This window comes from Amphiura filiformis, unplaced genomic scaffold, assembly GCF_039555335.1.
Source record: "Amphiura filiformis unplaced genomic scaffold, Afil_fr2py scaffold_594, whole genome shotgun sequence".
NCBI classification, from domain to species: Eukaryota; Metazoa; Echinodermata; class Ophiuroidea; order Amphilepidida; family Amphiuridae; genus Amphiura; species Amphiura filiformis.
In genome coordinates this window covers 1342390-1354702 of record NW_027306058.1, presented here as the reverse complement: position 1 = coordinate 1354702, position 12313 = coordinate 1342390, and the positions used below count along the sequence as shown (strand labels likewise).

At 37.9% G+C, this 12313-nt stretch overlaps 1 protein-coding gene across 2 annotated transcripts in view; it reads right to left on the bottom strand.

The window, feature by feature from the left end:
* Positions 1-12313, bottom strand: part of LOC140145704 (dedicator of cytokinesis protein 7-like) — a 79247-nt gene that overhangs the window by 14321 nt on the left and 52613 nt on the right. For both annotated transcript variants that reach the window (XM_072167386.1, XM_072167387.1), the window contains 11 exons: positions 11947-12060; positions 10511-10818; positions 9076-9240; positions 7996-8143; positions 5748-5930; positions 3512-3656; positions 3026-3122; positions 2476-2572; positions 1851-1985; positions 1031-1183; positions 137-295 (listed from right to left, as the gene is read on the bottom strand). In XM_072167386.1, coding sequence (XP_072023487.1) covers positions 137-295; positions 1031-1183; positions 1851-1985; positions 2476-2572; positions 3026-3122; positions 3512-3656; positions 5748-5930; positions 7996-8143; positions 9076-9240; positions 10511-10818; positions 11947-12060 — 1704 coding nt within the window. The remainder of the gene's footprint in view (positions 1-136; positions 296-1030; positions 1184-1850; positions 1986-2475; positions 2573-3025; positions 3123-3511; positions 3657-5747; positions 5931-7995; positions 8144-9075; positions 9241-10510; positions 10819-11946; positions 12061-12313) is intronic.

Sequence of the window (12313 nt, the reverse complement as noted above, 5' to 3'; positions counted from 1 at the left end):
TGTCACCAATGTGCTATAATTCTTGAGAAAAATGCAAAAATAGGCACAAAATTGGCCAGGGGTGTAGTACCCTTAAAACATCTTTTCGGTGCTTTCTCAACAGCCTGAAAATATTTTTAGTGTCTCTTATACATACCTGCTCTGGGAAAGATGTTTCTTGCAATTCCACATCCTCCTCCGCATAAGTCAAGATGGTCTTGAGGGAACGGCGAAGATACTCCTCATGGAAGTTGGTTTCCGTGCCAACCAGGGAAGATAGAGACATTGTTACTTGCATTTTCACTCGAGCAAAGTTCTGTGGATGCAGACAATAATTTAAGTCATTGGGATTTGAAAAAGATCAGTGAAACAAAATTTTCACAAAATGGTTTTGCAATAACATGAACACATTTATGAGTAAAATGCCATGGCCAGGTGTGACGTCTTCCTGGACTAGATTGATCTGCATCAAAGGTTTATTAGGACGTGCACAGTTTTGGATTTTAAGGTAGAATGGCACTCCCTTGCTGAGATTGATGCGAGCGTCCTGTTAATGAGCGACATACGTGGAGCTTTGTGTTCACTTTAAGGGCCCCGATCTGCGCCGACTAACGATTTCACACACAATCGGCCAATCAGATTATCGGTCTGTTGCTATGATTATCAGACAATTGATTCAGCCAATCAGAACCCCACTTCCGTGTTTACGCTCTGCACGCTCTCAAAATATAAACAAGTGCCGTTCTTCTCTGACAAAAACTTGAATCCTAGTCAAGCCCAGGTAAACATCATTCATGTTTTGTCAATTCTAGCAAACTTGCTGCTACTGCGTCCAACTTGGGACGGACGGTAGTGGCTAAGTACTTTATTCCTGTGAACCGTCCCTCTACAGAAGCAGCAACTGTCATGACAATGAAATCACTTTCATCTTGTTAGTTGTAATTTGTAATTTAAATTAAGTTGTGGTAGACTATTTTAAGTCTTAAAATTTTATAAATTAGTTTCAAGAATATTCAGTAAGGTTTTTTTTTTCATGTAAATGTATACTTACATTGCCAATCTCAAAGTTCTGTCTCATGAGTAGGTAGAGGGAAGCACTGGCATGAGATCGGACCACATCGATACATGAGCTACAATGATGTAGCAATCGTAAACACAAATCAGCACACTGCTCAGTCTCTTCCTCAAACAACAACTCTGGATACTGTCAGAATAACAATGGTGGTTTAAAATTAAACATATATGAGGTAGTGTGTTAGAGACTATAAAACCGATGCATATGCTACCATGATGTAGCAATTCTCAGTATTCATAATTCGTTGCGCCACCTATCGATTAAGCGAAATTGGCCTAAAATCGCAACGCATTATTAAAGTACTACCCAATACCTCACTGGGTTAACTACATTGTATGCATCTAGCATATATAGCCATGATAGCAGTGTAAGTAAACATGACACCACTGCTCTGCTACTGCATAGAAGTGCATGGTCAAATTAGAATTTGGACAGTTATGTTTACTATCAAAACACTGTCAATATGTTGGTCGATTTCACATTTCATGTTATCTACAGAAGGTGTGAGTTATCCTTTCTACACACATCACTTTTGTTCTGAAATCAACCAAGTAATAATGACACACACACAATTTTAAAACAACATCTTTTCCACATAATTCAATGGGATTTGAAAAGTAAAGTGGCAGTTGAAACTCTGGTGATAACACTTTTACAGTGCATGATGGAAGTCCTTAATTCATCCCTGAACTATGACTTTCACAGATTTATGAAATCCGGTAATCCTAGATCATAGGAGGGACTTACGTGAAGCAACCAACTAACCAAAAGCAATTACCGTCATTATAACACTTACCTTAAAGACAAGTGACCTCTGTGTTGCCAAGATGTTTTTCAACACAATAATACTTTGGTTAAAAGCCAATGCATGGAGAAGTACACCCATTACACCAGTCAAAGAACCTTGCAGATGATCTGCTGAGGAAATTGTCTGCAACAAGATAAACACATCAGTTATTCAACTTTTACACAATTATTCAGGGTTTCCACAGCCTGTACAAATTAAAAGCATTTTTTTATCTATTCCACATAGTTTGAGTTTCTCTCTTAAAACAAATAAATAAACAAATAAAATGCCTCAATGACTACAATTCCACCAGCAAAAATTAATTTTCTTGTGATTGTGGGAGCAAATCTACTTAAAAAGCAATACTGGTTTTGAAAAAGACAAGTTACATTGTAGGCCTAAATCTATAAATTTATCCTGCCACATCAAAACAATCCAGTTGCTAATTGCTACATGTGATTCTTTAGTAAGGGACAGCCCAAAATATTTAATTAAATCATAAATCAAAATCCCATAATAGAAGAGGGGATACTAGCTTAATTAGGGATTCAATCATGTTTCACTGTTGTTCATCACTGTTTAACAAAGAAGCGTCCACATCGTCTGCATGGTTTACTGTATACTATATACTTACACCGACTAATAATTCCAATCCATCTACCACTACCATGACAACCTCTGTTGCTAGGTGACCTTCCAAGTTTGCTTCTTGCTCCAACTCATATAATGGTCTGTTAGAGAGGACAAACAATGCAATTGAAAATAAATCACAAGTGAGAATTAGCTGACACAACAAGTTATTGTGAATTGGTAGGATTTTTTGTACAATCGGTCGTGCTATGGTACAATCCTTTACATGTGTGTATGACACAGCACGCCAATGTATGTATACCGGGGTATGTACTGTGTTATGAACATCGCATACATGTTAAACTAACATAAATAATGTCTTATTAAGATGGTTTATTCAAAATCTCGGATTTTGACAAAACTACAGCACATAAAGTCTTGATTTTTGCAGGGTATGTTAGTTTACTGGCATACATTAACAATTGTATTTTACAAAATATTGAGGGCATCCTCCACCAGCAAATGTTACAATATGGCTTTAAAAACTTCTGGTTCTTAATGGGTAAGGTCAGAGAGGATCAGATTGGTTTATTTTTGCTTTTTAAATCACATACCTCTCAGTGGGTGTCTCAATATTCTGTTTCCAGTGGGTCTTGTCTTTATTCCATCGCAACTTTTCTGCTTGTCCTAGAGCTGGATTGAAGTGCTTATCTAAAAGAAGACAAAATTATAAAAAAAATATAAATTTAAGTGACAACACATGATAGGGACATTATAATATCGGTGGTTAGTTATCGAATGTGTTACTTCATGTGTTTGATTATTTGATTGATTGATTGTCTCACTGATTGATGGTCTCACTGATTGATTGATTGATTGTCTCACCTCTCAGGGACATTATATCTGTGGTTAATTATTAAATGTGTTATTTCACATCAGATTGATTGATTGATGGATTGATTAATCGATTGATTGATTATTTCACTGACTGACTGACTAATTGATTGTTGATTGATTAATCGATTGATTGATTATATCACTGATTGACTGACTAATTGATTGATTGATTGATCGATCTATCGATCGATCGATTGCCTCACCTGTGAGTGATCCTTGTCTACTGTGGCGTTGTATCATATTGCTACGAGCACTGGTTGTGCCCAGGATGACTTCCTCAAGACGTTGCTTCACGTCCGATTTCTTCAGAGACATGCGCGACTGTCGCTTGAAAATTGCATTCTTGCCCTGTGGGATAAAATCATAATTTATCACAATAAATAAAATAAATAAAGGATTGACAATAGGGATATTTTGATTAATGGACTATTCCAGTTGAAATCCATACACCCCTAAAACATTTTAAATCTACACCCCTGCATGGAAGATTAAGGTCATGTCTTCCATAGGAGTGTATGGATTTCAACTGGAATATCCAACGCACTTTGTAACACTCTGTAACTCTGTATCAGTTCTACATTTTTTTAAGTTAGGCCTAACAAAAAATTTTTAGACTTTTTTTTGATTTTTTGCCAAAAATACATATTAAATAAATAAATGAATAAATAAAATATTGAAAAAAAAACAAAAAAAAAAAAGGTGTAAGGCCTTTATCAAACGCAATTTAAAGCTTAAAAGTTTTTTTAAAAATCCCTACCTACCTACCCTAATTTTTTTAAGGTTACGCTAAGGCCAAAAAAAAAAGTTGTTTGCTTGCCCTCGTCCGACCGACCGTCTCGGCAGTCCCGACCGTAGAACTTTTTTTTTTGAAATTTTTTTTTTGTTGCGATTTTCCCAAAAATGGCATGTATTTTTCGTCTGAAAAACCGATGATTTAAAAGAAACGTTGTAAAATACCATATCCTGCATGTTTACGTGTCCGGCTGTACCCGACTGTCGGGTTCCACAATTTCGTATACCACCTCAGCGTCTAAGCTCTAATACAATTTGCTATCCACCTGCACATTTCGGACGGCGCATCTAGGGATGAGTTTATTTACAGGCAAAATATAACCATGCATATCGTGCAAGAATGGATACAATATAGCAGATGTTAAAATATGGTAAAAGTAGATAAAATTTGAAAACAGTTGTACCAGATATTCATTTCTTGTTTATAAATATTTAGATTCATGATATTTGTTCGTATCGACTAGGAAGTAACATTGCACTATTTTTTTCAACATGTTTGTTGAGGCTACTTTTATTAAGAGCACAAATCGCTTGGTATAAATATGATTTCACTTAAAACATGTCGGACACAACACGAGTAGCGCTAGCTGTACAGGTGAAGCAAGGGACCGAACACGCTGATTAATATGATAGTTTTGAAAAGCAGAAAACACTACATGTAGGAGAATTGTACAGTTCATTAAACGTGAGGCCTACATGTAGAAGAGCTACAATTGTTTAAGGTGCAAGTGGCGAGCACAGATGCTGGACCATGGCGTGATGTTGCTGCTACGGAAATGCTTGAACCATTAATTGCATTCGGTATTCGCCATGTCTGTTTCTGGGAAACGGAAAGAAAGAAAAAAAAAAAACTTTTCCCGACCGACCGACCCAATTTTTAAAATTCATTCGAGGCAAGCAAACAATTTGGTTTTTTTGGCTTAATTTAACTATTTTTTATGCCTTATGGACAGTTTTATTATTCAAATGACGGTGTATATAGCTGTGTCATGACCTGCACATTTATTTGTATACCCATTTCTTGTACATCCATGGGCACTCCGCAGACATTCTGAGCATTTTTAGTATTGATTTGCAGACGGTTTGTGAATCCTTCATCACCCTGTTTGTTTAGTTTGAGTCATGAGGGTCCCTAAATCGGCTATTCCACTTAAAATCTACACTACCCCTGTGTAAGATTTTGGTATGTCCTTTGTGAATGGGGACTTATATGCTGTATTCTGTATTCAATTTTGACCCCAATTACAAAGAACATACCACTGTCAATACAGGTGTCTTCAAACAAAGAACAGCAACTCAGCAGCTGGAACATCTCAAAACTCATAACTAGCGACTTTACCCTCCTTTTGTGAGAGCTAGTCACATATTGCATACATTTAATGAGAATTTACACAACATACAGAAAATTTACATGAAAACAGTATTTGCTGGTCTGTTAGGCTGCATAGTGCACATGACTTGTGCTGTTTCCTTGGGAAAAACACTTTTGTGCCACTCTACCTAGGTGTATAATAGGGAGCTTTAGGGGTAGGCATAACAGTGCCATTGCAGCCAAATGGTATGATATATCCTAGTGGGAGAGGGAAAGAGCATTGAACAAGTTAATGAACAGGTGTTATAAAAATGCTGACATTTATAATTATTTACCTTGTACTCAAATGCACACACAGCATAGAAGAACACATCCAGTAATTGGTTGATACGATTGGAGGGGAAAGAGGCCCACCATGACTGCAAGACTCTGGGATCCATGTTTTTGACTACCCATAGGAAGCACATCAGGAGATCCCTGGTGCTCTCTTCAGAAAGACGAGTATGACTTGGCTGCCTCTGTTAATATAAAAGAATTAAAGGTATTACAAATAGTAACTTGTGACACGATCAAGGGAAATGAGTCAGATGTCGCTAATATTGATTTTGAGATATTGGTAAAGAAAGTGTTAAAATTCTTTTGTTTTATATTGTTTTCAGCGATTGATAAATTGGCGTAACTTCAGAAAGAAAAGTTGTATCAACATGGGGTTTTCAGTTTCTGAAAGCTCTAAATGTCCTCTTTAGAAACATGTGTAAAACTCATTTTCGACCAGTGCCGACATGTGACTCATTTCCCTTGATCATGTCACATTTGTTTTAATATCCTTTAGTGACATCTACTTTCAACTTCCTGGAGTGGGAGACTTCAAACAAATTCTTGAAGTTATGATAAATTCATGATAAATTGATATTTGTAATTTCTTACAACTAGTTCAATAAAATTCTGCTTACATGCAGACGTTTCGAAAACTGGCCGTTTTCTTTATCGATGCTACAGTTGCAATGACGACCTGTTATGTATACAGCTGATGATTTCTGCTGTTTGCAACGGAGTTGTCAGTTGATATTTCTTCAGTCATCAAGTTGGATTAAGAGGCGAGCACCATCAGACTACTCAAAAGCCTTCGACAAGGTGAGACATGATCAGCTTTTTGAAGATCTTGGCAGGCTAGGCCTGCATGGAAAGGATCTACGACTGTTGCAGAACCTTTATTGGAACCAAACAGTGTGCATAAGGGTGGATGGAGATTGTAGTGAATATACAAGCATTAAGAGAGGAGTCAGACAGGGATGTGTGATGTCACCAGATCTCTTTAATTATTACAGTGAGCTGATTCTAAGGGAGCTAGAAAAGGAAAATGGTCTCAGTATAGGTGGACATAACATCACGAACATAAGATATGCAGATGACACTGTCCTATTAGCTGAGTCTGAGGAGGATCTGCAAAGGCTTCTTGATGTGGTGGTTCAGGAAAGTGAGAGGAAAGGTTTATCGTTAAATTGCAAGAAGACAGAATGTATGGTGGTATCAAAGACTGAAAGCCCAACATGCATATTGAAGGTGAAAGATCAAAGAATTAAGCAAGTTTCCTCCTTCAACTACCTTGGCAGTCTAATCACAGAAGATGCCAGATGTATTAAGGAGATTAAGAGAAGGATTGCACTGGCTAAGTCTGCGTTCTCAAAGTTAGACAAGATCCTAAAAAACAGTGCCCTCAGTATAGAGACCAGAATTCGGGTACTCAACTGCTATGTCGTCCCTGTATTATTGTATGGAAGTGAAGCATGGTCAATAACAACAGACATTAAAAGAAGATTGGAGAGCTGCGAGATGTGGTTCCTTAGAAGAATGATGAAGATCCCGTGGACTGATAAAATGTCTAATGACGATGTCCTTAGAAGAGCAAATGTGAACAGGAAGCTGTTACGAGAAATCAGAGTTAAGCAGCTCAAATTCCTTGGTCATATCCTCAGAAAGGATGGTTTTAAGAACCTAGTATTGACTGGAAGAATAGAAGGAACAAGGAGCAGAGGCAGGAAGAGAGTGATGTGGTTATCAAATCTGAAAGATTGGCTAAAAGAAAGGGGAGCTGAACATAAAGCGACAGAGCTTGTGGAGATGGCTTATAACAGAGAATTGTGGCATGACATGATCACCAACGTCTTAGGATATGGCACCTAGAGAGAGAGAGAGACCATCAGAAAGTAGGGCCATAAACAAAGCCATAAACAGAGACGAGGGGCAATACAACTTGAGTTACATCTGATAACTGAAGAAAAATCAACTGGCAACTCTGTTGCTAAGCAGCACCGGCGCATACCATACTACCAACGACTACTACAACATGAGTGTCCCCACTCCTTGCAGCTGACCAAGGAAATGTTTGCATGGGTGTGGCACCCAAGCGATCAGGGTTCAAAACCGCACAACAGAAAAAAAAAATTTATTCTCTTCTTCTTCTTTCTTTCTTCCTTCCTCCTTTCAACTGGACTGAGGTCATATCTTCCATAGGTTGTGTATGATGGGTTTCAATAGGGGGTGTGTGGATTTCAACTGCAACAATGTTTACGTCTCTCTCACCTGTACTTGGGCGGATTCCACTCTTGAATCAGAACTAGCAAAGACACTTGTACCAGCTATCGCCATAGCAACCGACTGTTGAAGAGGGGTATCAGCGGCATTATCATCACCCATGGCTGCCGAGGGCTTAGCTTTAGGGTCTGCATTACTGGAGAAAACAATATAAGTATGAATTAAATTTGCTGTCACATACTTATAAATTAATTGACACAATTAGCTCTACTTTACTACATGCAGTTAAGGTCACCTGGTGCACTTTTGTAGTGAACTCCCAGGTGATTATTTTGTGTTTATAAACTGCTCAAATAAAGAAAGTCCGCAGTCATGTAACCCACCCTACACCAAAACCTGATCTTGTTATGACAATTTGATTGATACAGTCGTGTGCAGAATCTTGTTAGCTCTAATTTGATACCAAATTTGCTACCAAACACTCAAAGGTGACAAAGATTGATACCAGTTTATGGCATTTGGTGCATTTTCAAAAGTTGCAAATCAAAAGCGAAGCACGCGGTCGAAATTGCTTAGCGTGTCAATATGGTCAAGCTTGCTTGCCCACGATGGGCCCCTGTCGACTATCCCAAGTGCGCGCTTCATTCAATTGTTAATTTAAAACGCATGGATTGCCACAATGCGATCGATATGACCTAGCGGTTGTTTCGGGCTATGTCAATGGTCGCGCTCTGCCATTCACCCCTACATGTCCGCATGGTCCGTTTTTAATTTGCAACTTTTGAAAATGCACCATATTTCATATACTGGTATCAATCTCTATGAATTTAGAGTTTTCGGTAGCAAATTTGGTATCAAATTGCAGCTCACAAGTTTCTGCACACGACCTTTTCAATCAAATTGTCATAACAAGATCAGGTGTTGGTGTAGGACGGGTTACATGACTGCGGACTTTCTTTATTTGAGGTGTTTATAATGACTTGTTTACATGTAACACTTTGGGTTGATAAACTGTTCTTTCTTTCTCGCAGCCTATAATTTTTTTTTCAAAAATCACACCTTGTAATTCATTTTTTATAAACAAAAAAAAATGCTTCTAAAGAATGATTGTTCTATTTATTCAGTTACCTGCAGTTGAGTTGTGGCAAGGCATCCATGACGACACTAAGTAAAGGCACATAGAGACTGGCAACTCTCATGCGACAATCTGGGTCTGTAAATCGCTCATCAGCGTCATGCGAGGCAAGAAGGTTGCACACCATATCAATGGCTTGGCGATGGAGGTTACTATTACTGAAAAGACAACGGGCAAAAATGTTGATAAATGAGTATAATTGCTAAATTTCCTGAAAATCAAACTGGCCCTTGGCCAGACAGCAGGCCTTGCAATCTAGATTTGAAAGGCGAGTGGTCAATCACTTGCTAGCATGATGCTAGGCGAGTCACTGTCTCAGAGATAAATCACTCTCTAGTATGTAGTGGTCGAATCATATATGAAACACTTAGGCACTGTTTTTTGTTTGCTTTTTTCTGTTGACACCCTCTCTTTCTTTTTTAGTGACTAAGGCCAAGCTATTATGATAAATCGAATATATTGAAAGTGCTGAAACTTGAATGTAGTTCAAATTTGGATGATTCGCAGTGGGTGATATTCAGTGTCTATGGCGAGTGGAAAATCGCTCACTAGAAATTGGGTTTGGGCGTGCTGGGTGGCGAGCGAGTGCTTGCTCGCCTCAAATGACAAGGCCTGAGACAGTCGAACACAAGTGTGCGGCATCAAACATCATGAGAACTTGGCTAAGGGGTATCACCCACTTCCTTTTTTTATATGGCCAAATTACCAGAAATTTCTGGAATTTGCATCCCTGAAAACATTAGAAATTGATACCAAATGAAGCATGAGATCCAGGGGTGTCATTGATTTTGGGTTGGGTGCAAGCCATTCAACCATCTTTTGGATGGCAAATGTGACGAGTCACAACAAAAGGTACTTCTTGTCGGTTGCTACATGCGTCTCTTTTTGAACATTGCAAGGGTAAAAATCAATCAATATCAGACCATCATAATTGGTGGGCAGTTCAAATCATCCTCAAGGTAACAAGGGTTCAGGAATGTCCTCTCTTTGTTAACAGTTGGCTAATATGTGTACCTATACAAATTGCAATGCTTTGTTGTCCACCATTTGAGAAGGGTTTATCTAAAGCAACCAAAGATTAGAGCTATATAACCATTCTATAGATAATATCCTATTATCCTCTTCAACAATAGGATTATAGAAAGAACAAAGTTGAAAAGGTGTTTGACTTGCACTACCAAAATATGATCTATGTAGGTACCGACAAGAGGTATCTTTTGTTGTGACTGGTCACAAATTTCAAAAGTAGATGGGTGGAAAATCCTCTCAACCCATTGTATGGAAGGGTGGATAATCCCCAGAGGTAAATGTATCGCGGAAGTAGCCTGAAAAATTTAGCTGTAAACCCCTTAAGTTTTGTGATTTTTGCTCATTTCCTCCCAAACCAGCTTATAATTATTTTTTCTAAAAACTAAGAAATGAACTTACTGTGTTTGTAGAACATTAGCCAAATCTGACAGCAACAAAGCCGTCATATAATGCTGCTGGCGATACTCCGTAGACAGCTCCGTCATCTTATTCTGCTCGCCGACCGCCGTCCATGTGGACACAAATGAACTATAAGAGCTGATACTCTGGATGGACGGTGTCGGGGACGGTGGTTGTGACATAGAAGGAGGCAGAAATGGTAGGTTCAGGGTCACGTAGTGTTCGTGACTGGATACAATACGTAGGAAGTCCAGTTTGAGTTGAGCTAGGGTGGTAGGATCGGCTAGAGCGGTGATTTTGCCAGATACCTGTGAGGGGGGATAAGATGTCAAAATGCAAAAGTATGTGAATTAAATAAGTATATTTTTGTTTGTTTTCGCTCTATTTTCCCTGCATTGGCCTATACTGTTGTTCTGCACTGGCATGCTGGCCATGTCCTGGGTTTTATGTGTCCTTTTTAACCTTGTTTGTTCATAAAGTAATAAAATAAATGACTCTTGCAAAGTAGCCCAATTTTAGGCAAGTAGTGGCACAATTTTTTGAGTAGCGGTAAGGGATCACCAAGTAGTCCAATTGTACGTGCATCTAACACACGTCATTGGCATCACTGTATTGTACTTGTAATAATTATTTCATTATTTTTCTTTACTTTTTTCACAAATTCAATCTAAGCAACTTTCTTAGGCCAAAAAAAATTTGTTTGTTTGCCCTTTTCCGACCGACCGAAATATCACGAAAATCTTGGGTCGTGTTTTTTTTCCTTTTATAACCTCAAAAAATTTTCGTAATTTTTTGTACAAAAATATTTTTTAGCATCTTGAAACCCAAACTTTGGCAAATGATACCTCATGACTGTTTCCATGACTGTTCTCATTTTTCTTTGTTTGCATGTGTTTTGTTTTTAAAACAAATGTGGTACTTTAACATCCGCTGTTTACATCATATTAAAAATAATATTTTGTTTTTTAAATCAACCTAGCGACCCTCCTGATTTTTTTCAAGAAAGGGCAAACAATTTTTTTTCTTGGTCTTATCTTGCTTGGCGTCTCCACTTAAAGGCCCATTCAGTGAATTGCTTATCCGGATGATCGTAAAAATCATCAAAATTCTGATTTTGGTACCTTTGTCAATGTCATAGATGTGCTAACAAAGCCTGCGAGTGGTTCAGCCGAAGGCCGTGTATTTAAGACAAAATAAGACATTTTACACGAATCTGTAATTTAGATACTGACAGTATCTAAATTAGCTACATGTATTTGAATGGGGCTTCAACTTCATCAGTACTGCTGTTTTCTTTGTTTTTTGGCCAAATTTGTCATTTCAAAAATACCAAATGACAATTTGAATGACTTATCCTTCACTTTTAAACAATTTATAAAGAATTTTAATTTTTTTACACTTGCGCTGGGATCACTGAATGGGTCTTTAACTATTACCTGTTTACAGTATATGCGTATGAGGTTGAGCACAAATCCTCTATCCATGAGAGAAAATAGATCTTGTAGGAAGAAAGCTAGGCTGGCATTCAGCAGCTGCATCTGACGCACATCCTGCCAAACAGAACAATGTGAAATAAATTAGGATTAACTGTTAGTTGAAGATAAGAAATACTCTGAAACTGCATATGTGACCATCCAGCACTACTGAGCCCTGAAGTCGCCAATCTTCATTTTTGAGATATTCAACCAAAATATTCTGCTTGAAATTAGCTTTAAAATGATGTATATCATGTCTATAGTACTTGACATTTAAGTAGTGAAAAATCAATAAAACAGTCAACAAATCCTTTGTTTCCTATTGTTT